Source organism: Chinchilla lanigera, unplaced genomic scaffold (genome assembly GCF_000276665.1).
Source record: "Chinchilla lanigera isolate Chin_1 unplaced genomic scaffold, ChiLan1.0 scaffold00081, whole genome shotgun sequence".
In the NCBI taxonomy this organism is placed as follows: Eukaryota; Metazoa; Chordata; class Mammalia; order Rodentia; family Chinchillidae; genus Chinchilla; species Chinchilla lanigera.
In genome coordinates, this window is record NW_004955482.1 from 5,006,435 (window position 1) to 5,032,959 (window position 26,525).

At 66.1% G+C, this 26,525-nt stretch overlaps 1 protein-coding gene across 10 annotated transcripts in view; it reads left to right on the forward strand.

Moving 5' to 3' along the window:
- The window catches only part of Ncor2 (nuclear receptor corepressor 2), a 104,367-nt gene extending 78,953 nt beyond the window's left edge, over positions 1–25,414 (forward strand). For 4 of the 10 annotated variants that reach the window (XM_013503630.1, XM_013503631.1, XM_013503632.1 and 1 more), the window contains 27 exons: positions 1,551–1,671; positions 2,105–2,273; positions 4,354–4,518; positions 5,241–5,377; positions 5,671–5,773; positions 5,936–6,040; positions 6,269–6,372; positions 7,363–7,513; positions 8,586–8,726; positions 9,029–9,115; positions 9,506–9,801; positions 11,052–11,406; positions 12,405–12,626; positions 13,595–13,846; positions 14,535–14,684; positions 14,757–14,879; positions 14,955–15,156; positions 16,380–16,912; positions 17,871–18,014; positions 18,108–18,253; positions 18,522–18,715; positions 19,264–19,410; positions 19,606–19,751; positions 20,351–20,404; positions 22,818–23,045; positions 23,796–23,975; positions 24,321–25,414. In XM_013503630.1, coding sequence (XP_013359084.1) covers positions 1,551–1,671; positions 2,105–2,273; positions 4,354–4,518; positions 5,241–5,377; positions 5,671–5,773; positions 5,936–6,040; positions 6,269–6,372; positions 7,363–7,513; positions 8,586–8,726; positions 9,029–9,115; positions 9,506–9,801; positions 11,052–11,406; positions 12,405–12,626; positions 13,595–13,846; positions 14,535–14,684; positions 14,757–14,879; positions 14,955–15,156; positions 16,380–16,912; positions 17,871–18,014; positions 18,108–18,253; positions 18,522–18,715; positions 19,264–19,410; positions 19,606–19,751; positions 20,351–20,404; positions 22,818–23,045; positions 23,796–23,975; positions 24,321–24,502 — 4,837 coding nt within the window. In that variant the 3' untranslated portion in view covers positions 24,503–25,414. The remainder of the gene's footprint in view (positions 1–1,550; positions 1,672–2,104; positions 2,274–4,353; positions 4,519–5,240; positions 5,378–5,670; positions 5,774–5,935; positions 6,041–6,268; positions 6,373–7,362; positions 7,514–8,585; positions 8,727–9,028; positions 9,116–9,505; positions 9,802–11,051; positions 11,407–12,404; positions 12,627–13,594; positions 13,847–14,534; positions 14,685–14,756; positions 14,880–14,954; positions 15,157–16,379; positions 16,913–17,870; positions 18,015–18,107; positions 18,254–18,521; positions 18,716–19,263; positions 19,411–19,605; positions 19,752–20,350; positions 20,405–22,817; positions 23,046–23,795; positions 23,976–24,320) is intronic. The other 6 variants (XM_005403008.2, XM_013503637.1, XM_013503635.1 and 3 more) reach the window with 4 other exon arrangements.
- Positions 25,415–26,525: the final 1,111 nt, after the last annotated feature.

Consider the following 26,525-nt stretch of genomic DNA (forward strand, 5'->3'; position numbering starts at 1 on the left):
CTTCCAAGAATGGCTTGGGAGTATCTTTTCCACTCTTGAGGACCGACCTCGGCGTGGGGTGCCGGCTGGAGGGGCGGCGCAGGTTTAAGCTTCTGGGAATCCACAGGGCTGTCTTCCAGCATGGCTGGACAGTCCCCCTTAGACTCGGGCTTTGGTGCCTGCGGGAGCGCGTGGAGCGCGGTGAGCAGGCAAAGGAGAAGGCAGCCTCGGGGCCCAGGACAGGGACACGGAGTGGTGACAACACCTCCTGTGGCCCCAGCTCCGGGCACCTTGGCCTGAGGGCAGTGAACGTAGGGCCGGGGTGGGAAAGCCAGGAGGCTCTGTGTGAAGCCAGGTGCGGGCTCGGGGGTCCGTCAGGGCCGGATCCGGACCGTGGAGCGGAAGGAGGCGGGAGGCGGGCGGTGCGGAGGCTGGCGGCGCGCGGGTCAGGGTGACCTTCCTCTGTCCGGCCCCACCTGCAGGCTCGGGCGCCTCAGCAGGCTTCCCCCGCGCTGCCTGCTGTTCCCGCTCTGCTGAGCATGTGGCAGGTGTGGGTGGGGGGCCGGCACCCGCAGTGACGGGCTGTCACACGCCGCGGGCCTGACAGGCAGAGGGGCGGGCGGGCACCACAGCGCTCCTCAGACCCCGTGTCAGCCCTGCTCCATCTGCGAGCTGGTTGTCACTGTGCTTGCCTCAGAGGCGGTGTCTGTGGCCTGCCGTGTGTGTGCGTGTGCGTGTGTGTGTGTGTGACGGGGGGGGAGAGAGAGAGAGAGAGAGCGCCGCGTGTGCGTCAGCACCTGCCTCTGCTGTGCCCTTGGCTGAATTCCAGGCCCCTGGCCGCCTGTCCTGCCTGGTGTTAGTCTTTGAACTGACTGCTCCGGTCCCTGGGGCAGAGGCTGGTTCCGTGTCCCCCTGGTGGAGGTGCTGTGCTCCGTGTGCCGGCTTCCTGGAAAGCTCAGGCTTTCTGAAGGTGGCCCTGGAGGGTCTCTGCGCCTGGTGGCTGGCATGCGTTCTGCACCCGCCGGGCTCGGGAAGTCTGTGGCCCTCTGCTTCCGTCCGTCTCCTGTTAGGCGCAAGGACACAGGATTCCAGCTTGGGGTGCGGCTGCCACCTCTGCCCTGTAAGAGTCGTCCTCTGCTGTGTGCGCGCAGCCCTGCCCTGGCCCCAAGCTGCGGGTTTGGGTGAGGAGATACCTTCCTGGAGTCTCCCTCAGCCACCAGCTGCTCCTGGAGGCCTGTGGGTGTAGGCGCCGGCTCTGGCTTCTCCGGGATTTTCCTCACCCGCGCTGTCTGGGGACCTTGGATCCTGGCCTGGGCCCCTGGCCAAGCCTGGCTTCCGGGCCTCTGGCTGGGTTGGAGGCCCTCTTGGCCCTGGCGGGGCCTGCGTGGCCTGAAGGAGGGCGCTGCTCTTTGCAGTCAGTTCCTGCCGCTCCTCCCCTTTCTTTGGTCCTCCCTTGCTGGCCCCAGAGGCCAGGGCCAGGTGACAGGTTGGGCCCCTGCCCTGGGGCACCCTGCTCTGAGCCTGGAGCTGCCAGGGGCAGGGACTGCGGCCTGACACGCCTGTCCCCACAGGCTGCTGTCCCCGAGGCCCAGCCTCCTTACCCCGACCAGCGACCCCAGGGCCAGCGCTTCACCGCAGAAACCGCTGGACCTGAAGCAGCTGAAGCAGCGGGCGGCCGCCATCCCCCCGATCGTGAGTGTCCGGGCGCAGCAGGGGAGACTGGGGGCCTCGGTTCCTGGAGATGTCTCCGTGGGGACGGGAAGCTGGGCGGCAGGTCTTCTCCCTCCTGCATCCCCGGTGGCCTCCTGAGCCCCGAGACCAGCGGGAGGGGAGGAGGTAGGAAGCCCGCTCGGCCAGAGGCGTGAGAGCCCCTCAGTCCGGACCCTGTGACGTGCCTTTCTGGAGCGGAGCTCCCGACTCCTCTAAGGGGTTTGCAGGCACAGGGCCAGAACTTGGCAGCTAGGACGGGCCGGTCTTTCTGAGGTGGGCGACCCCCCTGACCCGTGCCAAGACCCCGCCAGTCCCAGAGTCTCTGGCTGCCCTGGACCCGTTTCCGGGCGGCCACATGAGCACACGCCGACATCTGTGACACTTGGATGCCATAGGCACCTGCCCCCTCCCACAGGTCACCAAGGCCCACGAGCCCTGCCGGGAGGACGCGGCACCCCCTCAGCTGGCTCCCGCCCCGCAGGCTCCCGCCCAACACCTGCAGCCTGAGGGCGACGCCCCCCAGCAGCCGAGCAGCAGCCCCAGGGGCAAAAGCAGGAGCCCCGTGCCCCCTGCCGAGAAGGAGGGTGAGTGTGCGTGGGGCCGCAGCGGCCCGTCCGGTGGCCTGGGCCAGGTGGGCCGGGTTGGGTGGGGCAGGCCTGTGGCTCGTTGCAGAGTGGTGTGCGGCCTGCAGTGGGTCCGCGCAGCCTCTAGCAGCCCCCTGGCTCTGCAGATACACCTTGGGCCAGGAAGTGTGTCTTGGCGAGGCCGTCCATAGAAGGCTTCAGATTCTTGTCCGCTGCTGCAGGCATCCGAGGACGGCAGGACCCTGGGCCGGGCTCCTGGGTTCTAGCTGTTGGGGCCTGGGCAGCTACCCCATCTACCAGCCGGTCACTTTGTCCCTCCATCTCTAGCGGCACACCTGTGTCAGGACAGAGCAGGGCTGTGCCCACCTTGGCCCCTTACCTGCTGCAGGAGGCTTGAGGCCTCCCACACAGGCTTCTTCTCGGGGGGCTGGGGGAGAGCGTAGGGAGAAGACAGCCGGTGCTCCGTGCAAAACACCCTCGGGTAGAGATGGCATGGGTTATGGGGAGGTGCCGGGGGGCAGGGGGGCAGAGAGAGGATGGTAGAGGAGTGGAGAGAGGGGATTGGGGCCAGGCTGTGCAGGGCCTGGAAGGCTGTAGGAGAGAGAGTTTCGGGTCAGAAGTGGGTGCAGCTGGAAGGCTTTTACGTGCACGTGTTAGGAAGGGGATGCGCCGTCCGATCTGTGTCTCAGAAACCTGTCTGGTTCCCGGCAAGGTGAGCGGGCCGAGGGAGCGGAGTGTGGGAGCGCAAGGCCCCAGTGCTGTTCTCGGGCAGCGACGGGGCAGCCGGGGCCCGCAGGAAGCGGAGGGGGCGGACTCGGCGTGCGTTTCTGAGGTGCAGCCGGTGGGGCCAGGGCACCTAGGCCCAGTGCCCTCGGCACGGGGCTCAGAGGACCTCCCAGGACAGTGGGAGGCGAGTGGGCGTCCACTCTGAACTGGGCCGGAGCCGCCCACCTGGGCCCCGCGCGGCGGCCTGCAAGCCGCCAGCCCTGGGGCTCTGCGCTGGTGGGGCCTCGCTGTTTCCTGGCCTCGGGCTCCAAGCCTTGGTCACGTGGCCTGCTGTGCTGCGGCTCTGGGGACACCGAGAACTTGACACCCAGCTCTGCTGCTCTGCACTCCGGAAGTGCCCGCCTGGCTCCCATGTGCCGTGGCTCTGCCAGGCTGGTCCCCGGGCGCCCCTGGGCCCTGCCGGAGGAACAGGCTGTCCCTCAGGCTCCCGGCTGGCTGCCCAGCCTGGCGCTGTCCGCGCTGCCCATCCAGCCCCGAGCACACAGGGTGGGCGAGGGAGCAGCCAGGCTTTGCAGTGAGTCACTTCCCTGGGGGCTGGCAGGCAGCGCGGATTCCCGCGCCCAGGCACCCCTGCCCCTGCCACCCCGCACAGGCTCAGGCAGCTGTGGGGCTCCTGGGTAAGGCTGTGCCACCTGCTGCCCGTCAGGCCCTGCTGGTGCATCTCCGCGGTGTCTTGCCGTTCCCCGGAGGAGGCTTAGGATGCGCTGTTGGGCTGGAACCGTCTCCCCGGCGACGTCTGCATCCGCCCCTCAGCCATTCCGTCCCCAACACCGGGCCTCCTGGGGAGGCTTCAGCGTGGCCACAGTTTTAACCAAGGGCCCCCGCTGGGTCCTTGGGCAGCCCCAGGCCCAGGCCCAGGGTCCCGCATGCCCGCCCTTCCCGCAGCAGGTGGCCAGGCCTGGTACTGGGGGACCTGCTCGGCGCCACACATCGTCCCCAGAGGTGGTGCAGGGAGAGCAAGGCGATGAGTGTGGTGGCCCGGAGAGCCAGGCTTCTCACGGCCAGCAGCCACATTGCGGTCGAGTCCCACTGGTGCACGTGGGCTGTGACGGCAGGGACGTCCTTGGACGTGTCTGCACCTGCGTCCCTCAACCTCGGGGGCAGCCAAGAGCCCCAGCACTGCCCGAGACACAGTCCCGTGTCATCAGAGCACTGCAGGGACACAGGGCAGTGCCCAGGTCATCGCAGGCCTGTGGAGCTGCTGCCTGGGACCCCCATCCCAGGGCTGCGGGGCTGCGGGGCCCCCGGGGGCAGCCGAGTGCCGCCTGACCTCCTGCCCGCCTCATGTCCTCAGCAGAGAAGCCCACATTCCTCCCGGCCTTTGCGGCTGAGGGCCAGAAGCTGCCCGCAGAGCCACCGTGCTGGACGTCGGGCCTGCCCTTCCCCATGGCCCCTCGCGAGGTGATCAAGGCCTCCCCGCACGCCCCAGACGCCTCGGCCTTCTCCTACGCGCCCCCTGGTGAGTGGCTGAGGCCCCTCAGTGACCACGCCCTGCCTCACAGCACCTAGAAGCAGATGCCCGCTCGCTGGGTCTGCCCTGTGCCGGCTCGGGCGCCTCTGGCTCCCTGCTGCTGTCCCGCCCAGTAGCCCTGCAGATTTCCCACAGCCTTAGGGCTGTCCTTCCCCTCCCTGATAGCTCACCCCGCCCCATGCCGTTCTGAGCCGAGACAGGCAGTTGGTGCCCAGCGCATGTGCCGTGAGGCCGGATCTGAAGGCGTCCTGGTATCCCCAGGGTGCCCGCTTTCACCCGGGCGGATCCAGACGGAGGAGGAGGGGGCAGGGGAGCCCGGAGGAAGACAGGAAAGGCACCCCTTCCGGGCATGTGCAAAGGCCCAGAGGCGGGAAAGAGTGGGTGAAGCCTGACAGCGCAGCCTGGCTGCCCTGGCAGTGGCTTGGTGGGAAAGCACAGGGAACTATTGTAGGAGGGCCATGTCGGTGACTCTACTGGAAGGCAGTAGAGAGCCATTGATAGTTCACAGCAGCAGGAGGGTGCGAGCTGTAGACTTGGTCACCATGAGGGAATCAACTCCTGGGGGTGAAACGGGACCAGGGACATGGGCTGGGGGCTGCACCGGGCCTGAGCAGAGGAGTGGGCAGAGGAGGTGCCAGGAGCCCCCAAGTCCAAACATGGACCTGGTTGCCCTGGGAGGTGCACCCTACAAGCAGCCCCTCGCCCTGCAGGTCACCCGCTACCCCTGGGCCTGCACGATGGCGCCCGGCCCGGCCCGCCTCGCCCACCCACCATCTCCAACCCACCGCCCCTCATCTCCACCAGGCACCCTGGGGGCCTCGAGCGGCAGGCAGGTGCCATGGCCCAGGTGAGTGGGGTGGGCTGGGCTCTGGGGCCAGGCGCCGCTCTGTCTGGCTGGGTGCTGGCTCTGTGTGGCGGGAGCCCAGCATGGGCCTGCTCCCCGGAAGTGCCCAGGGGAGGCGGCCCAAGCATGGCGGCTTCACCTGTCCGGGTCTCTGAGGAAGGAGGGAGGCAGAGGTGCAGAGCCCGGCCCACGGCGCCTGCTCCGGCCGTGCATCCTTCAGCAGGGGGCTGCTGGCTGCCCTGGCTGGGATTATGGCCTGGGCCCTTGTAGCCACCGTGACCCACCTCTGCCCACAGGGAGTGTCGGTCCAGCTGCACGTCCCCTACTCTGAGCATGCCAAGGCTCCAGTGGGCCCCGTCACCATGGGGCTGCCCCTCACCATGGACCCCAAGAAGCTGGGTAAGGCCTGGGCCCAGGCTCAGGAGCCTGCTTGGCTCCGGCTGCCCCTGCTGGGGTTGGGGATGGACCTGGGGCACAGCTGGGACCCTCAGCCGTTGCGGTGGGATGGGGCAGGCTCCCTGCCCTGGGGCCTGGACTCACCTCTCTCACCACTGCCCCCAGCACCCTTCAGTGGAGTGAAGCAGGAGCAGCTGTCCCCCCGGGCCCAGGCTGGGGCCCCTGAGAGCCTGGGCATGCCCACAGCCCAGGAGACGTCCGTGCTGCGAGGTGAGGCCCTGTGCCAGCTCTGCGCCCGGCCCCACGCCTGTCCCTGCAGCTGGGAGGGGCGGCAGCAGTGGGTCCCTTCCAAGCCCTGTGGGCAGTGTCCCCCAGACGCCGCAGGCGCCCCTCCTAGCCGTTGTCCCTGAGAGACGTGAGCAGGACCCATAGGTGGCTCTTGGGCCCAAGGCCCAGGGAGGGGCACAGACCTCGACACCTGCGTCTCGTGTCTTCCAGGGACGGCTCTGGGCCCCGTGCCCGGCGGGAGCATCACCCGGGGCATCCCCAGCACACGGGCGCCCCCCGAGAGCCCGGGCACCTACCGTGGCTCCATCACCCACGTAGGTACCGCGCGCAGCAAGCAGTGGGCACAGAGGCTGGCGCTTGTCCCGTGTGGTGCCAGGCGTGGCTCAGACCCTGCCGCCCAGGTAGCGGCTGAGCAGGGTGATTTCGGAAGGAGTAACGCAGCGGCATCGGTCAAAGGCTGTGACCTCAGAGGCCAGCGGGGAGGGAGGCCCGCCAGCCACGGCTGGTAGAGACTGAGAGTGTGGGCAGGCCCTTGGTCCTTGAAGACCACGATGCGAGACCAGGGCTGGGCGCCGAGCAGGGGCCCGTGTCACCCATTGGCTCCTGAGGTCAGAGAGATGGCAAAGGGACCTCAGAATCTGGGGACACATAATGTAGTCTTCATAAGCGTGCAAGCCGAGGCGCGGATTGAGGGGGTGACCTGAGGCAGGCCGCCCGTGACTCGGGGGGAAGCTGCCTTCTGGGTCTAGAGCTGCTTTCAGACCTCGCCCTCGTGGCAGACACCGCGGGCTCTGCGCTCGGCGTGAATACGTCTGGTGGGGCGCTCGCTTCCTCCGCAGTGTGGGGAGGCCTGGGTCTGAGGGACACTGGGCACGTCGAGTGGCACAGCTCGAGGGCGTTGGAGGATGCAGGCCGGGGGCACCCCAGCGCAGAGGTCCTCAGTGCCGAGGCTGACACAGTTAAGTTGGTCCCAGTGTCTGTCCCAACGGGCCCTGGGCCCGGTTTGGGGAACCAGAGGGTGATGCGAGGTCCCAGCCCCTAGCAGACACACTGTCGACAGCGAGACCCACACAGGGAGACAGGATCGCCGCGGTGGCCCTCGAGGGCCAGGAGACCCTGTGTAAAGTTCCCCCCAACTCCCCGCACCCCAGCTTCCCCATCTGAAGTGGGCATCTGAATGGCATCTGCCTCGAGGTTCTTTCAGGGACGTAACCGGAGCTGCCCCCCCCACCGTGGGGCTGTGTGGTGGGCTTGGCGCTCGTGCACATGTACCTATCGAGGGTCACTCGGTCCTCACCCTGCAGGGCACCCCGGCGGACGTGCTGTACAAGGGCACCATCACCAGGATCGTGGGTGAGGACAGCCCCAGCCGCCTGGACCGCACCCGCGAGGACGGGCTACCCAAGGGCCACGTCATCTACGAGGGCAAGAAGGGCCATGTGCTGTCCTACGAGGGTGAGTGCGGGTGTGGGGACGGTGCCAGGGTGCCACCGGGTCCTCACCCTGTCTCAAGCTGGGATTCTCGTGATCGAGCGAGACAGGAGGGCCAGGGAGCATGGCTCTTCCGGTCACACGGTGTTTCCGGAAGCCAGCCTTGTGCCAGGCACGGGGACTTGAGACACCCTGTCCCTACCTAAAATAGCTCTGGGGCTGCCCACGAGAGAGGCAGGTCATGGCTCCCCCGCCCAGCAAGGGCTGTCCCCAGACCACAGCGCCAGTGTGCCTCGGCTGTCAGGACGGAGAGGCTAGGGGCCCTGGCCGGGGTGGCAGCCACCTCTGGAGCCAGGTCAGGGATGCGAGCCCAAGAGCAGGCAGAGGAGATGGAGGCACAGGCAGCGGCCTTCGGAGTGGCCCCCTGGCCGCAGGAGAGGGTGGCTGGGGTGGTGTGGGACATGGCACAAGAGGCGCTGACCGCGCTGTCTCTGCAGCATGCAAGCCAGCTGCCTGGTGTCAGGTTGGTTCCAGGTCCAGGCAGCCCTGGGGCAGGGTGCAGGGGACACTGGCTCAGGGCATTCCTTGGTGCTGGCAGCTGTGACTTCAGTGGCCTTCTGTCCATCTCCTGCACCCGTGGACCCCTCTCCTGTTCTGGAAGTGGGGCTGGACCCTGCAGCACTTGGCAGGGTGGGCAGTGGGCCTGCATCCAGGGGCTGCCTTAGGGTGTTGGGGCTGGGATGGTGGGGGTGTCTCTGTTTGTGTCCGATTTGGTGGGAAAATCCAGTGGTTCGTGGGCAGCATTGGCCCAGCCGCACCTGCTGCCCGTCCTGAGCCGCTGACGCCCTGTGGGGTGCAGACGCAGGACTCAGAGGTCCGGGAGTGGAAGCGAGGGCTTGGCCTTGGGCGAGGCTGCGGCTCCTGCAGCTTCTTTCCAATACCCAGACGCAGGCAGCTGGGAGGAGAGGCATCCCCAGCCTGACGGCCACCAAGCCAGCACTGGGGTCTGGCGTCGCCCTCTGCTCAGACCCTGGCCACGCAGATGCCCGTGGGGTGCACACACGGGCTGGTCCCTCACCATGCTGTGTGCTTCCAGGTGCCATGTCTGTGTCCCAGTGCGCCAAGGAGGACGGCAGGAGCAGCTCCGGGCCTGCCCACGAGCCCACGGCGCCCAAGCGCACCTACGACATGATGGAGGGCCGCGTTGGCCGGGCTGTCACCTCTGCCGGCATTGAGGGTGGGCACCCCCTCCCCGCTACTCCTCACCCCTTGCCTCCCCGCCGGGGGTCAGTGCCTCCCATCCGGTTCCTCGCAGCTCACCGGGCAGGGGGCCAGGAAAGAAGTCATCTCTCAGTGCCCCCTGGAGCGGGGAGGGGAGGTGGTCAGGATGGGGAAAGTGAGCCTGGGCTTTCTGAGGCTCCATCTGGGGGCCCCGCAGGCCCGGGAGATGGGCACTCGCCAGGTTCTGTGCTGCGTTCAGCGTGGGCATTGGGACCCATCCCCATGCTGTGCCGTGACGCCCGCGCCCTCTCCCGCCAGGTCTCATGGGCCGCGCCATCCCGCCTGAGCACCACAGCCCGCACCACCTTAAGGAGCAGCACCACCTGCGCGGCTCCATCACGCAAGGTGCCGCCTGTGCCCGCAGCCCGACCCGGGACCCAGGGGTGCGAGGCACAGTGTCCGTGATCGGCACACGTGCGGATGGAGCCAAGGGAGGGTGTAGGGGCGGAGAGAAGGCAGGACGTCACCCCAGCCTGGCAGCGTCACGTGTGGGTGCTGTGTGCTCGGCGCCAGTGGGGGCCGAGAGGACGGCTCCTCGCCCCGGCCTGGGCCTGGTGGGCGGATGCCGTGAGCAGGCCCTATGTTTCCTGTGTTCCTCAAGCCGTGTGCAGCAGCCATGGCTTGTGATGGATGAGGAGCCCGGCGCTCCGGGAGGTGTGGCCAGGGGAGGGTCTGGCCCAGGCAGCCAGCTGGGTGTGGAGGTCGGGGTCAGTGGCACCTGCCCGCTGCCCACAGGGATCCCGCGCTCCTACGTGGAGGCCCAGGAGGATTACCTGCGGCGAGAGGCCAAGCTGCTGAAGCGGGAGGGCTCTCCACCGCCCCCGCCACCGCCGCGAGACCTGGCCGAGGCCTACAAGGGCCGGTCCCTGGACGCCCTGGGCCCCCTGAAGCTGAAGCCGGCGCACGAGGGCCTGGTGGCCACGGTGAAGGAGGCCGGCCGCTCCATCCACGAGATTCCACGCGAGGAGCTGCGGCGCACCCCCGAGCTGCCCCTGGCGCCACGGCCGCTCAAGGAGGGCTCTATCACCCAGGTAGGGCTCCGTCCCTCAGGTGCGGCCCACGTGCTGTGTGGCGGGGATTCTTTCCCTGTCTCCATTTTACCAGCCAGTAGACTGAGGCTCGGAGACCCTAAGGAATTAGCCTAGGGTCACACGGCAACTCTTGGTGGACTGTGAAACGCGAATGCAGATGTCTCAAAGTGTGCACATCTGTCCTCTGGGTGCACTTCTCCCAGCCACAGGCGGCACCCTGGGCCCCCAGGCCCATCGCAGTAGGGGACGTGTTCCCACGGGGAGAGGAGCCGGTCAGCCGAAACCCCAAGGGCCACCGCCTCTCATGTGGCAGAGGAGGCCTGGTGGGAGGGAGGACGAGGGAGCACGTGGGTGTGGGCAGGACAGACAGGACACAGCTGTCCAGGACAGGCGGAGTCCTGGGGACAGGCGGGCTCTCGGCCCAAGCTATGGTGCAGCCCGGGCAGCGTCCACCCTTTCCCCTGGGCAGGGCGGGCTGACCCTCGAGGGTTCCCTGGAAAGGTTAGGCCCTCTCCTGAAGGTGACGGGACTGTTGTCCCCGGGGCGCCATGTCCCCCACCCGGCAGAGTCGGGCAGTGGCAGGATGTCCTCCCGGGCCACCAGGCCGCTCAGGTTGCCATGTTGTCTGGGACCCCGTCTCCGTAGCCAGCAAACGCGAAGCCCAGTCCCAAGCTCGGTGCCCAAGGCCACGGCCCAGGCCGGGCAGCCAGGCTCCACGGCTGAGCTCCCTAGGGAGGCGCTGGGCGAGCAGGGCTGCCACCGCTCGGAGAGGGCTTGGCACACCGGGCCGCTGCTGCCCCGAAGGGTGACTGCTGAGCTCTCTGCCCCTTCCTGCAGCACCCAGGCAGCTGTGTCCCTCAGGGGCAGCGTGTCCCTCTGCTCGCAGCAGGGTCCTCCGTCCCCCCGCCCTTCGCAGTACAGCATGTCACTCCCGTTACAGACGGGAGGGTGGGTGTGTCTCCTCAGCTTCGCTGGGGAGAAGCCCCGACGCCTGTGGCTTGGAGGCGGGCAGGTGACGTGGCCCAGAGTTTCAGTGGGTTCAGTCCCTGGCACGGCTCCACAGCGGGAAGGGCGAGGCAGGCCTGGGCTGCCCAGCTCGGGTCACTGGGAGGCGGAGGGCAGGCAGCACACGAAGGGCCAGGGGCTACAGGCAGCACGCACCAGCCAGGGCATAGCCTGCTTCCTGGCTGGGGACTCCGCCCCCGCCATCGGTGTGGGATGTTCCCGCCTCACCATGACCTGACCCCCAGGGCACCCCGCTGAAGTACGACACTGGCGCATCCTCCGCCGGCTCCAAGAAGCACGACGTTCGCTCCATCATCGGCAGCCCCGGCCGCACCTTCCCGCCTGTGCTCCCACTCGACGTGGTTGCGGACGCCCGGGCGCTGGAGCGCGCCTGCTACGAGGAGAGCCTCAAGGGCCGGCCGGGTGCTGCAGGGGGCTCCGGGGGCTCCATCACCCGCGGGGCGCCCGTTGTGGTGCCCGAGCTGGGTAAACCGAGGCAGAGCCCTCTGACCTATGAGGACCATGCTGCACCCTTCGCCAGCCACCTGCCACGGGGCTCCCCTGTGACCACACGGGAGCCCACACCACGCCTGCAGGAGGGTGAGTGGGTGCCGGGTGTGGAAGGGTGGGAGTGGCGTCCCTCTGCAGCTGGGTCCCGGCCCCTCCTGCGTCCTGCCGCTCCTGACGCTTTCAGAAATTTAAATCAGCCAGGGGTGATAGTGCACACCAGTTATCTCAGCACTCTGGGAGGCTGAGGCAGGAGGATTACAAGTTCAAGCCCAGCCTGGGCAACTTAGCATGATACTGTCTCAAAATAAAAAATAAAATGAAAAGGGTTGGGGGTGCGGCTCCGTGCAGGGGCCCCGTGTTCAATCCCCAGAACTGAAAAAGAAACTAAATGATGCCAGTCCCCCATTCATGCCCTTCCAGCAACTTTATACTTGGAAAGAAAATAATAAAGCTACCTCACCATGCGTGGCCCCCTGGCTCCTGCCAGGGGGCCCTCCCCACCCCACAAGCCGTTCCCCGTCAGATGCCTGCACCCATGGGCTACGGACGCCCAGCCTCCTGCCCCGGGTGCCCGCTGTCAGCGCGCCGGGCCTTTGCATGTGCTGACCCTGCCTTCCATGTCTGGAAATCAGTGGCGCCTTTCAGCTCATCTCTGTCACTGCCTTGGTGACGCAGGACCCCCCCCCCAGCTCTGGGCGCATACTCTGACATTTTGAATTTTTCCTCGGAACATTTATCCCTGAGATCCTGTGTGTTTGCTACCTCGTCACCGTCTCCTACCTCAAATGTCACCTCCCTGGGGCTGAGGGTTTGGTCTGTTCTGTCCCCTGGGGTGACCGCAGCTCAGCTGAGCCCTGGACACTGCTAATGTCACAGATAGAGATGGTGTGGACTTGTCATTGAATGAATGAATGAATGTGTGTCTTAAGAAGGAACTAAGCAAGGCGGATGAGTGAATGGAAAGGAAAACGAACTGAAAGCAGGCAAGACGGTGTGTGGGGGAGGGAGCCCGGAGCCCGCTGACATCACTCAGCGGCCCCGTGCAGGGCTGTGCAGCCTGCTGAGCCTGCCTGTGACCGTCCCCACAGCCAGCCTCCTGTCCAGTAAGACGTCGCAGGATCGGAAGCTGACGTCAACGCCTCGTGAGGTCGCCAAGTCCCCACACAGCACGGTGCCCGAGCACCACCCGCACCCCATCTCCCCCTACGAGCACCTGCTGCGTGGCGTGAGTGGCGTGGACCTCTACCGCAGCCACATCCCGCTGGCCTTCGACCCCGCCACCATCTCCCGTGGGATCCCTCTGGATGCAGGTGACTGGCCTGGGCGTGGTGCGCGGCGTCGGCACCCCAGTGAGTGCCGGCCCTGGTCTCCTTGGGCACCTACAACCTGGTTCCCATGGGGCAGGGGCCTCCTGAGGCCTGGGGAGAGGAAGACCCAACCGTGCAGCTGCGAACAGTTCGGCTTAGAGCAGGATGTGAGGGCACTGAGGGGTGGACAGTTCTGGTGATTTTCTCCCCGCAGGACCCAGAGCGTCTTTAGGGATTACAGACACACTAACGGAGGGTGCAAGTGTGTGCGGACCAGGCAGGGTCTGTGTAAAACGGTGTGCCGCTTAGGCTTATGCGTGAGCTGTATTTCGATGCCCTGTGTTTGGGAGAATCTCAGTGCAGTCACACACAGGACACGCTCCTGTGCGTCGGGAGCAGGTGTCTGCCTACCGCTCGGCTTTCTGTCCTGTTTTGTGGAGGCTGCGTTGGGGACCTGTGTGTGTGTGACGTGATCAGAAACTGGGGGGGGGCTATTTTTAAAGACTGCTTTTGTCCTGGTACAGGACACTTTGCCCGTAGAACCCCGCAGTCCTCCCCCTCACTTCGGATACACTGGTCCCGTCCTTGCCACTTTCTGCAGCAGCTCTGGAGGCCTCTTTGCTAAGTGTCTTTATGAGTTCCTCCCAAAGTCCACGTGACCGTGGGGAGCGATTTGAGTGGACCCAGGCCATCGAGGCAGCCGTGGCGTGCAGCTAAAGGCGCTCACTCTCTCAGGCTCCAGAGCCTGCCAGCAGCGGCGAGGCCCACGGGCTCTGAGGGGTGTACAGTAGCCCCGTGCCCCCCACTGTAAAAAGTGTTTTTAGTTGAAGCATTGACTGTATTTCTGGTCTCCTCTCTGCAGGGGAGAAACCTTTGGGTATAAAACAGGAGGTTCAGGGCGGGGTGGCATCGAGGCGGGGATATCATGGCTGAGGCGGGGTCACCTCATCTCGCTCCCTGCCCTCCCGCAGCCGCCGCCTACTACCTGCCCCGGCACCTGGCCCCCAACCCCACGTACCCACACCTGTACCCGCCGTACCTCATCCGCGGCTACCCCGACACGGCGGCGCTGGAGAACCGGCAGACCATCATCAACGACTACATCACCTCACAGCAGATGCACCACAACGCCACCACCGCCATGGCCCAGCGCGCCGACGTGCTCCGCGGCCTGTCGCCCCGCGAGTCCTCCCTGGCACTCAGCTACGCCACCGGCCCTCGAGGTGGGCGGGGGGGCACCACGGGATGGGGTGGGAGCGGGGCGTCTGCGCTCTCAGCCAGCGTGCTCCTCTGGCCCTGCGGGCCGCCCTGCTATACCGGAGCAGTCCCAGGTCGCGTGTGTGCCCGCATGCGCCCTGTGTGTGGCAAGGAAGCTGGGCTCCGTCACGTGTGGGTGCCCGGTGAGTGCCTCTCGGTGCACACACTCTGGCTGGGGGTTGGGTGTGCGCAGGCCGGGCGTGTGGCCCTGTGTGCCGTGGCAGGCGTGTGCGTGGTGCGACCCCGTGGAATGTCTCACTGGCTCCTGGCTTGTGGCGCCCTTGGGTGTCCAGAGCAGAGTGTGTGACTTCCGAGCACCACAGCTGGGGCCGCTTTGGGCAGAGTGCTCAGGGCGTCCCCCGGGCAGCTGTGGGCAGACCCAGCACCAGTAGGGGCCGGCCAGGGTACCGCAGGCACTCTGCAGGACTGGATGCAGGGAGGTGACCGTAGAGGGCCATGCCCTGTGACACAGAGCAGCTGCTCCAAGGCTGTTGTGCGCGGGCAGTTGGACCCAGAGGGCCAGGCTTGGGAAGGGGCCCTGTGCTGGGCCTGGCCGGGCGCCCCTGGTGACTGGTGATGCCGCTCTGGGGAGGTGTGCCCAGCGGCAGGAGCCGGGCCTCCTCCTGCCCGGCTTCAGTTTCCTGTCCTCTGCAGGCATCATTGACCTGTCCCAAGTGCCACACCTGCCTGTGCTGGTGCCCCCGACACCCAGTGCCCCTGCCGCTGCCGTGGACCGCCTCGCCTACCTCCCCGCCGCGCCCCAGCCCTTCGGCAGCCGCCACAGCAGCTCCCCGCTATCCCCAGGTAGCTGCTCGTCCCTGGGGTCCTCACACCTGCAGCTGCGCACCCCGCTGAGTCTCTGCTGTGGTCCCCTAGGAGGCCCCACGCACTTGACGAAACCCACCACCATGTCCTCATCGGAGCGGGAGCGGGAGCGGGACAAGTCCATGCTCACGTCCACCACCACCACCGTGGAGCATGCGCCCATTTGGAGACCCGGTGGGTACCCCGGCCCCGGGCCAGGGTCGGTGGCCATAGGAGCCCCGCCCTCCTGACCCGGCTGCCTGTCCCCAGGTACGGAGCAGAGCAGTGGCAGTGGCAGCGGCGGGACGGGGAGCAGCAGCAGCCGCCCCGCCACGCACGCCCACACCCACCAGCACTCGCCCATCTCGCCCCGGACCCAGGACGCCCTGCAGCAGAGGCCCAGCGTGCTGCACAACACCGGCGTGAAGGGCATCATCACTTCCGTGGAGCCCAGCACGCCCACGGTCCTGAGGTGGGCCCGCCGGGCATGGGGAGGTGGGGGGGGCACGGGGTGGGGAGCGGGTGCTGCAGTGGGGAGATGAGCAGACGGCGGGGTGGGTGGGTGCACATGCACGGTAGATGGTGAGGGAGTGCGTGGGTGATAGCAGGTGGGTGGGCCTGGGTGGGTTAGGTGCATGGCCAGGTGGCTGGAAGGATGATCGGGTGAGCGAGGCTGGCGGGGGTGGCTGGTCGCATGGGTGAGTGCGGTGAGGCTCGGTTGGTTGGGTGGGTGGCACGGGTAGGTGAGTGGATGGTTGGGTTTGAGAGGAGATTGGGTGGATGAAAGGGTGTAGCTCAGATGGGCAGGTGACAGCCTGGGGCGGTGGGTGAGTAGTTTACATTAGAGAAGCAGAGTGATGACTAGGGGACGGATAATGGGTGGACAGATGGATGTGGTAGAGAAATAGTGTAGCTGGACAGACGGATGGATGGGCGGACGGACAGGTGTGGTAGAGAAACAGCGGGATGGCCGGCTGGCTGGCTGGATAGATGGACGGATCGATGGGTGGAGGAGTAGTTGGGTTGGAGAAGCAGGAGGAGGCCCGGATGCATGGATGGAGAGGCGGGTGGCTGGGAGGCTGTTTGGGTTGTGTTAGAAAGGCAGGGGGATGCTGGGCGCTGGGTGAGACTAGGTAAGGCCCTGGGCGGCGGTCGAGGGAGTGTGTTTGGACGGTGGAGCAGGTGGGTGGCAGCCGCTGAGGGGCCCCCCGCACTGAGCTGGGGAGGTGGGGCTGTAGGGCCGGAAGGGAGCGCTGGCGGCCTCTGTCTGCTGCACATGCAGCTCACCGACTCCTGGAGCGTCCTGAGCGGCTTCCTGCCTACCCCGCTGGGCCTTCCCGCCTCTCCTTACCCTAACGCGCGGCCGCGGAGCGGTCAGCGTGCTTTGGCCAGGTCCTCGCGTGTCTGTGACTGCGTGTAGCCGCTCCTCAGCAAAGGACCGTACTTGTCTGTCTCGTTCACTGCTGGATCCCGGGGGTTGGGACAGGGCTGGCGCCTAGCGAGGTGATGTTCTGAATGGTGGGTGAATGAGGTCGGCAAGAGCACGACAGGGCACGGGGGACGACTGGGGTGGGCCTTGCAGGTCAGAGCCAAGGGGGCAGATGTATCTGGGGAGCAGCAGGGAGTCGGCTCGCCGGGGCGTTGGAGTGAGGAGCCCAGCACAGCAGCTGCCTGACCCTGTTCTCTTCCCCCCAGGTCCACCTCCACCTCCTCTCCCATCCGCCTGGCCGCCACATTCCCACCCACCACCCACTGCCCGCTGGGTAGCACCCTGGACGGGGTCTACCCCACCCTCATGGAACCCGTCCTGCTGCCCAAGGAGGGCCCCCGGGTCGCCCGGACAGAGCGGCCGCGCGCGGACACCGGCCACGCCTTCCTCGCCAAGCCCCCGGCCCGGGAGCCCGCCTCCTCCCCCAGCAAGAGCTCCGAGCCCCGGCCCCTCGTGCCCCCCAGCTCCAGCCACGCGGCCATCGCCCACACCCCGGCAAAGAGCCTCGCACCCCACCACGCCAGCCCGGACCCGCCGGCACCGCCCACCTCGGCCTCCGACCCGCACCGGGGAAAGACTCAAAGTAAACCCTTTTCCATCCAGGAACTGGAACTCCGTTCTCTGGGTAAGACCACCCTGACAGCGGCCACCTTCATAGACGCGATAATCATGCGTCAAATTGCCCACGATAAGGGGCCGCGAGAAGGAGGTTCGCGGGCCGACGACTCCCCTCGCCATGGTAAGAGTCCCGGCCCGCCGCCCGCCCCTCTCGTGGCCTGCAGATACTTCCAGACCTTTGCTTCTTATTTTTACCCCCGTTTTCCGTTGGTTTCGGTGTTTCAGTGTCGAGCCCGCCCCTGCCGATCTGCACGCTCTGACGACTCCGGCCGCCGCCCTCCGGGTCCGGGGCTGCTCATTATTTGCACATCATTTGATCGTGATTTTTTTTCCTTTTTTTTTTTTTTTTGGTTTTGTTTTGTTTTGGTTTTTTGATTTTTGGTTTTTTCTTTTGATGAATGGATCTGTGATTTGGATTCCAACTGCCCCTCCCATCTGCCCCTTTGCACCTTTGTTCGGGGAGCAGGGGGCGGGGATGCAGAGGGGCTTCGGGGTTGATGGTTTTTGCCTGTGGCTGTGTGTGGATTTGGAGGAAACTGAGGCAAGGAGACGGTGGGGATTGGAGGGGGCACCCACACTGTCCAGGAAGGGCTGGGAGCCCCAACTCCGCACCCCGCTCTCACCTGAGGGAGCCTGGGGTTACCTGCTCCCAGCCCTATGCACCCAGAGAGAAGGGGACTGCTTGGAGCACAGCCTCTCATGTGGGGCTGGGGGCCAGCTGGGACCCTCGGGGCCGCTGTCTTCCTCGTCCCCTGCTCTGTCCCCCTCTTCCTTTCCCCCTAGATCTTGCGCTGTCCCCCCTCTTCTCTCTGTCCCACCCTGTCTGCCTGTCTCTGCAGACTCCTTCCTCTGCCCTGTCTGCTTCCAGCCCCTCTGGCTCACTGGGGTTCACACCCAGCCTTGTCTGAACCCCCTCCATCCCAGGGCCCCAGCCAGCCAGGGAGGGCAGCCCTGCCCCTGGACACAACCCCATCTCTGAGCCGGCCCCGCCCCTTGCAGGTTACCATGGCTACAGCCAGGGAGGGAAGCCCCACCCCTCGGTGCAGCCCCGCCTCTCATCTTGGCCCCGCCTTTTGCAGGTTACCATGGCTACAGCCCCGAAGGGGTGGAGGCTGTCAGCCCAGTGAGCTCCCCCAGCCTGACCCATGACAAGGGGCTCCCCAAGCACCTGGAGGAGCTGGACAAGGGCCACCTGGAGGGAGAGCTGCGGCACAAACAGCCAGGTACCCCTCTCCATGAGGCAGAGACAGCCATGACCCTGTCACGAAGATGGGGGGATCTGAGGCACCCCCTCATCGACCCCACTCTCCCTGCAGGCTCTGGGAAGCTTGGAGGGGAAGCCACCCACCTCCCGCACCTGCGGCAGCTGCCCGAGAGCCAGCCAGCATCCAGCCCGCTGCTTCAGACTGCCCCAGGGGTCAAAGGTCACCAGCGGGTGGTCACCCTGGCACAGCACATCAGTGTAACTACCCATCCCCTACCAGGGAGGGAGGGGTGCACATGGACCCCTGTCCTGGCAGGTGGCTGGGTGGGACCCACTCCCCAGAGAGCACCCCAATCTTCACAGGCCTTGGTGCGGGCCACTCAGGTCCAGCCTGAGGCCTGGCCTTCCCGGTGCCCACAGGACCTGGAGGCACAGAAGGCAGTGGGCAGGGCGGTGGGCAGGTCTGCAGTCAGCCGGGGACCCGGCCCGTCTCCAGAGCCGCTGCTGACCTTGCCCCTGTCCACAGGAGGTCATCACGCAGGACTACACACGCCACCACCCGCAGCAACTCGGCGCGCCCCTGCCCGCCCCGCTCTACTCCTTCCCCGGAGCCAGCTGCCCGGTGCTGGACCTCCGCCGCCCACCCAGCGACCTCTACCTCCCACCCCCTGAGCACGGCACCCCGGCCCGCGGCTCCCCACACAGCGAGGGGGGCAAGAGGTGAGCTGAGAGGGGCGCCGGCCTGGTGCACTGCACAGGTGGAAACTGAGGCCCGGGCTCAGAGCGGTGGGGGATCATCCAGAGACGCGGGTCCATCATGCCGCAGGTGAAGAACTGGGGCCTTAGCAGGAACTCACCCGCCCGGGGGCGCAGCCTCCAGCGTGTATGCAGTGCACACACCTGTGTCCACCCACGCACGTGCCATGCATCCAGGCACACACTCACCCTGCCCAGGCCGGGGAGCGTTACTGTGGGGAGCGCAGTGCTGGGGCTGGAACCTGGGGCCTTGCGTGGAGCGGTGCCCCTAGCACTGTCTATTTTGAATCGGGATTATGAAGTCACCAAGTTGCCTAGGCTGGGTTTGCACTTGCGATCTTCCTGCCTGCTCTGGGGTGTAAAGGGTGCTGGGGAAGGACAGGGCCCAGGCCACGCACAGTCTGCATTGTCTGTTGAGAGACCCGTGCCCTGCCCTGGCTGAGTGCCAAGTTGGCGGGGTGGAGGGGCAGCCCCTGCAGGACAGAGCTCTGACCACACACCTCTCGGCCCAGGTCTCCAGAACCAAGCAAGGCGTTGGTCCTGGGCGGTGAGGATGGCATTGAGCCCGTGTCTCCGCCAGAGAGCGTGGCGGAGCCAGGGCACCCCCGGAGTGCCATGTACCCGCTGCTGTACCGGGACGGCGAGCAGGCAGAGCCCAGGTACTCCCCCGGGGCACAGCCCTTCCCAAGGCCGGGCGTCCAGGGGATCTGGCCTCCTGACGGGGGCACATAGCCATGGGAGGGAGAGGGCTGGTCCTCGACTTCCTGGCAGCACAGGGAGTGAGCACCTCGTCACCCAAGGCGTGCAAAGCCAGCACCGAGGTAGCTGACCCGGGTGTACGATCCTCACGGCAGGATGGGCTCCAAGTCTCCAGGCAACACCAGCCAGCCGCCTGCCTTCTTCAGCAAGCTGACCGAGAGCAACTCTGCCATGGTCAAGTCTAAGAAGCAGGAGATCAACAAGAAGCTCAACACCCACAACCGAAACGAGCCGGAATACAGTAAGGGGCAGCGGGGTTCCAGCATGGGCAAGACCACCCGGTAGCCTGGGCTGGCCTCAAATTCAAGCCGACCCTCCCGCCTCAGCCTCCCAGGTGCTGGGATTACAGGCGTGCACCACCCTGCCTGGCTCAAACTTTTTTTTTTAGTCTTTCTCCATGATGTACAATTGGCACCTGGTGCCGTGCCGAGCACAGGAGGTGCCCAGTGAACGTTCGGCCACAGTGTCCTGGGACCAGGCGCCAGGGGTGCGGCCTCACCGCGTGGCTTCCCTCTTCCCTTGCCGTGGTTGCTAGGCGTGGACTCATCCCTAGCGCAGTGCCTGGCGTCTAGTCTCTGCTGGACAGAGTGGCCCCGTCGCGGGGCAGCCTGGGTAGATGCCATGGCTCCACCCTTTCTGGGCGGCCCGGGACCGGCAGCCTCAGTGCCCCCAGGGAGCGGGTTAGTTAGGAGCACCACCGAGTTGCAGCCCCAGACCTGTGACACTGCAGGGTCGGGACAGATCGAGGCCGCTCGGGTGTCGCACACAGACAGGTGGCGGCGGGTGAGCTCAGGGACTTGTGGGCCCTGGGTCTTACCCGTCTTGTCGTCCCCACTGCAGATATTGGCCAGCCTGGGACAGAGATCTTCAACATGCCAGCCATCACCGGAGCAGGTAACGTCCTGCACCCCACCCAGCTGCTGCCCTAGTTCAAGGACAGTCCCTCCCCCAGGGTCAGGCAGCGTGCGGTAGGAGCCAGTCACGCAGCAGGGCCAGCTGTGTGCTCCCTGCTGCGCGAGCAGGTCAGGGTCGCGGTCAAGGCTGCCTGCACGCACTGAGCCTTGGGCCGGGCCGGGCTTGGCGTCTCTGATGGGATCCGCACATCTGGCCTGGGGTTGAGGCGCAGAACTTCGCAGCCAGGGGCACCGTTTCTCTTAAGCAGCCCAGCCAGGGAGCCGGGGAACTGTATTTTAGGTTTTGCCACATCAAATGCAGACGCACTTGGGAGGTGGGCGTAAAATCCACGCATAGCAGGAAGCCAAAATGTCAGACTTGTGTAGTGCTTGGATTTCCGCTGCCCCCCAGGGGTGCGTTTGCAGTGGCGCCTGAAGCCAAGGCAGAAGACACTGTGGGGGGCCGCGGGGCTGGGGTGCGGGTGGGGTCTGTGCCTAGAGTGCTGAAGGACGCTGGTCCTTCTGTGGAAGCCAAGGCCAGAGGGGCAGGTGGACATCAGGGACCTTAAGCCCCAGGCGCGCGACGAGCAAAGGACGGCCTTTCGGACGTTCCCGAGAGTCATCAGGGCTCCAGTGGGGGTCCCAACTGGGTCCGTCGTCTCCCCAGACGAGATGTACACGGGAGCTTCGCGAAGCCCCGGGGTGGAAACGTTTGGTGGGAACAGGCGCTTAAAAAGCAGTTTGTCGAGTGTCCTGGATCTTGGCGTAGCCGTAGCCACCCCAGCGTACGTGCGGGTCAGAGTGCATGAGCCCTACAGCCGAGATGCGGGCCAAACCTTGGATGTAAATTACTTTCGATTTTTTATTTTTCCGGTGGAACTGCGGGTAGAACCCAGGACCTTTGCACTGAGCTGCATTCCTAGCCTTTGCTTCCTGATTTATTTTGAGAAGTGGTCTCACTAAGTTCCCCAACTGGGCTCAGACTTGGAGTCCTTCTGCCTCAGCCTCTTAGAATGCTGGATTATAGGCGTGTGCCTCCACGCCCAGCTGATTTTTTTTCCTTAAAGCAGTTTAATAAAAAAATTTTAAAACGTCTCCCAGGTGTCTCCTCTGGTGCTCAGACTTGGCCTTCCGCAGAGAAACGCCAGCCCGAGCCCAGTTCTGCCGGGCCCTGAGCTCATGGCCTTGGGGCTCTCGTGGCCCCGCCCCAGCAGCCATCGGGCCAGTGGTCACACTGCGGCGTTTCTGCCTTCCCGTGTCAGCTAAATGCGCAGGCTTTTGACCTTTTTCTTCACCCTTGTTGGAAATCCTGGTTGTTCTTGATGAATGCGGCTTGTTCTAATGCTGGGGAGAGGCGGCATGGACAGAGCGCAGCCGACTGCTCTAGCTGCCGCGGCCGCCACCCAGAAGCAGAGCTTTGAAGGGAACACTCGAGCCCTCACCGTGGGGCCCCTCGATGTTCCCACTGTCTGCCTGGAAGGTGTCCAGTTCCCTCGGGCGGGCAGGACGGGCTGGGGCTCCCCTGCAAGGCCAAGTCCGGCCGGGTGACCAGAGTGTCAAGAAGAGGCCCCTGCCCCGCCGGGTCTGCAGAGGTCCCCCAGGGCGGTTCACGAGGCAAAGAGAAAGGGAACCTGGGACACAGAAAGAAGAGCTGAGCGGGACGAGCAGGGGGTCCCGAGGGAGTGTCCGGGCACGGGGTGGTAGAGTCCACTACTTTGTCCTTGTCACGGGCCAGGCCAGCTGGGGCTGGGCGGAGTGGTCGTCAGCTGTCTCTGGCTCTGTCCCCCGCATGCACTAACTGCATGGCTGCGAACCCACCCCGTTGTCTCTGCACCTCTTTCTCCTCTGGCTCCTGGGTGGGGGGCGGGGAGGCAGGCCCAGTGTGGGGGTCTGGCCGGGACATCGAGCCACCGTCCTCCTCTGGGTCCCTTCCCAGCCCCCAGAGGAGCCAGGCTGTGTCTCCACCCACAGACCCCGTTCCGCCCCCGTCAGTACCCAGCTCCGGCTCCATGCCAGGCCCCAGCCACCCCTCCCCGGCCAGGCCAGCTGCCCCTCGGCTCCGCTTGGACGCCGCTGGAGTTGACAGCAGCAGCAGCCGGGTTGGGCCTGGAGTCCAGCAGGGGCTCCCGACTCCCCACGGCAGAGAAGGATCGAGGCCGAGGGCCTGCCCCCTCCCTGGCTCCGCTGCCGAGGAACACCCAGCGCTTCTGGGGAGCCCTTAGGAGCCCCCACCGCCACCACCACCCCGCAGGCCGAGGGGGAGGGAAATGACGAGACGTGTTGCTTTGCGAAATGTGCTCACTGTGTATTCTCTCTCCTCTTCCTCCTCCTCCTCTTCCCCCCCTGCGCCCCTCTGGCTCCCGGCCCGGCCCGTGTGTGTTGTCCGTCTGTCTGTCTGTCTCTCTCCATCCCAGGCCTTATGACCTGTAGAAGCCAGGCGGTGCCGGAGCATGCCAGCACCAACATGGGGCTGGAGGCCATAATTAGAAAGGCGCTCATGGGTAAATATGATCAGTGGGAAGAGCCCCCGCCGCTCGGCGCCAATGCTTTTAACCCTCTGAATGCCAGTGCCAGCCTGCCCACGGCCGCTATGCCCGTAACCGCTGCTGACGGACGGAGCGACCCCGCGCTCACCTCGCCAGGTCTGCGGCCGCCCCGCCTGCCCCGTCTGTCCCGCCCGCCCGCCGGTGTTATTAATCTTCGCTCCTGTGCCCTCTGATCCTTCGAGCTTCCAGCTTAGACTCTCCGTGCGCACTGGACGTTGTTCTGTAGTTCGCTAATCCCGAGCTGGGCGACACCCGGTGTCCACCCCTCCCTGGCGCTGCTGCTGCTTCTGCAGACGCTGACACCGCTGCCCACGCCCTGCCCCGCCCCCCGCCAGGCCACCGGCTGGCTCCTGGGGGACGCTGGGCGGGAGAGGACCCACCTGTGCTGCAAGGACAGGGCGTAGGGACGGCAGCCGGTCAGCGCCCGGTGCCCGGCATTCCTTGCCGCTGCTGAGGAGCTGAGCAAGGGCTTTAGGCTCCGTTGTCCGATCTGGACACCGGGGCTACGAGAAGTTCTGGACTAAGCGGGGTCTGACTTGGCCTCGGGGTCCTGGTTATTGCACAAGGGTCATAGCCTGTCGGCCCTGGTGTCACGCTGAGGGCCGTGACCTCAGGGCTGCAGGGCAACCAGGGGTGTTGTGATCCCTTCCTCCAGCTCCGGGCTGGGTCCAGCCATCTGGTCAACCTTGCTGGGGCCAGGGGTCATCATAGCCCCCTCCCCAGAGGGCTCAAGCAGCAGGTGGCTTCCCCGTGGCAGGCAGGACTTGGCCCTCCCGTCCCCACTGTCCCTGTAGTACCGGTGCCGCCGTCACTGTCCAACACTCCCTCGTCCCGTCCTCCCTGCAGGTGGCGGTGGGAAGGCCAAGGTCTCTGGCAGGCCCAGCAGCAGGAAAGCCAAGTCGCCAGCCCCGGGCCCGGCGTCCGGGGACCGGCCACCCTCGGTCTCCTCGGTGCACTCAGAGGGGGACTGCAGCCGCCGGACGCCGCTCACCAGCCGCGTGTGGGAGGACCGGCCCTCGTCCGCAGGTGGGCGCGGCGGGCGTGGGAGCTGTCGGGGAGTGGGTGACACGCTGCCTTGGAGGACACGGTTGCACTCTGGGCCGTGCGGCCCAGGGAGAGAAGGGGGCTGGAGCGGGGCAGGGACCAGGATTCAGGGGTGGCAGCGGCCGTGTGGGGACCTGGGTTTCCTTTCATGAAGTGGGGTTCACCCGCAGCCCTGCAGCAGTCTGGGAGGGAAGTGAATCCGAAGGTCCCTGGGCAGCTGCTGGACAGAAGGGCCAGGGGCAGTTGTCAGGCGGTGTGGCCAGCACGTACCTGGGGGTCCACCCGGCCATCGGGGGCTTCCTGAGCCATCTCCCTGTCTTCCTGCAGGCTCCACGCCATTCCCCTACAACCCCCTGATCATGCGGCTGCAGGCGGGAGTCATGGCCTCGCCGCCCCCGCCCGGCCTCCCCGCGGGCAGCGGGCCCCTCGCTGGGGTCCACCACGCCTGGGAGGAGGAGCCCAAGCCGCTGCTGTGCTCGCAGTACGAGACACTGTCCGACAGTGAGTGACCGCCGGCGCGGCCGGTGCCGGGTCCCAGCGCGCAGGAGCGCCCAGCGAGGAAGGAGCCCCGAGCCCGCCCACCCGTGCGTGCGTGCGTTCGTCCGTCCGTCCGTCCGTCCGTCCGGAGCCGGCATCCTTGCCTGTCTAAAGCCTTAACTACGACTCCCACCCGGGCTGGCCCTGTGCAGTGACCTTTCTCAGGGGACGATCACCTGGTGCTCGGGAGGGGAGGGGAGAGGAGGGCACGGCGGACGTGCAGCGGCCGCGTGCGGCCAGGGCGGCCAGGGACCCACAGCAGGACGACCACGCACCTCCACGCCACTGCCTCCCCTAACACATTTGGAACCAAAGTCTAATCCAAGCTAGCGGCCCCCGCGCCCTCCCTCTGCTCTGCCTCCCATCCTGCTTAGTGCTCTGGACAGACGGACACAGGCCCCGTCCGGCCTCTGGGGCTCCCGTCGCGGCCTGCAGGCCGCCCCAGCCCATGGGACTGCTGGAAGCCAGGTCAGGCTGGCCGGGCAGCCGCAGCGGGCAGACGCCGCGGACCGGGACGTTTCTCCGCACGCAGGCGGTGCCGTGGCTGCGGGAAGGAGAGGCGGGTGTACATGGTGTATTGGTTTACAGGGTATATTTTTGATACCTTCAATGAATTAATTCAGATGTTTTACGCAAGGAAGGACTCACCCAGTATTATTGCTGCTCTGCTTCCCATCCGCTTACCGTTCAGGGGCCGTGTGCGGCCGTCGGGCGGTGACCCCACCGAGGGGCCGGGGCCACCTGTTCGCGAGCCCTCCGCCTCCTCCCGCCCCCTTCCTTGGGCAGAATGAGTTTGATGCGTATTCTGTGGCCGCCACCTGCGCACGGCGGTGGCGTTCTGTCATTTACACACGTTGTTCTAATTAAAAGCAAATTATACTCGAGTCGCCAGGGTTTCTTCTGTTTTGCACTGGCAGGAGGGTAGGCAGGTGGGAACTGAAGGGTGGGGCGGGCGTGTGGCCCTGGAGGGCCGCCGCTGCTTTGGGAAGGGTGTCACCCGAGCCGTGGGGTACGAGCACCCCGCTGGAGGTTGGATATTCACTCTCGGTGAGGACGCCCGTGGGGAGGGTGTTGAGTATTCAGACCTGTGATGAGAGTGTCAGATACTCACCCTCAGTGAGGGTGTCCAGCTGTCACGTCCATGGTGGCTGCATGAGGTATTCGTGCCCGACAGTGACGTCTCAGGCCGGCACGCCGGTGGTGAGTGTGTGAGCGTTCCCCCATGCGAGGGTGCTCGTGGTTGCAGCCCTGGTGTGGTGGCCACACTGTGGTGAGGGTGTGCTGCATTCGCATGGGAGGGGTGTGGTGTGCACCCCTGGGGTGAGACTGGCCGCGCAGAGCGTGTGTTACTCACACCACGCTGAGGACGTCTGTCAGGCCCACGGGGAGTGTGTGAGGAATTTACGCCACGGTGAGTGTCGGCTGTCAAGTCCTACCTGGGAAGCGTGCTCCGTGTCTGCCTTCCACTGTGTCCCGAGGTGAGAAGTGTCGCCCCGGTCTGTCCCTCTTGCTTTAAACCCCGGGGCAGGCACATGGCCCTGCCAGGTCGGGCTGAGTGTCACCCCTGCCATCACGGCCCGGGTGCAAAGTCCCGGAAGAGCCTCGCCCTCTCCTCAGAGCTGGGGCTCTGCCGTGGATGTCCTCGCCCCGGGCCTGGCCCCCCAGCCCCGCTCCTTCCCTGCAGGCCCTGCTGCCTGACCCGCGCGGCCCTCCCACTCTGTGCCCACCTGTCCCTGGTCGGGGTGAAGTGGCCAGAGCCAAGCTGGGGGCTGAGCCGAGGCTGCTGGAGAAAATGTGCCCGCCTGCTGTGCCCATCCTGTCCCGGTCCAGCCGCCCTCACAGGCTCCCAGGGAGGAGAGAGACCACCCTTGGCTTGAGCCACTTCCGCTACGTGGGCTGTAAGCGCCAACCCTGTCCCAGGGTGGAGACCAGAGCGCCTTCGGGTCACCCCTTCCTGGGGCCATTGTGGGGCAAGGACTGCCCAGGCTGTGTCCC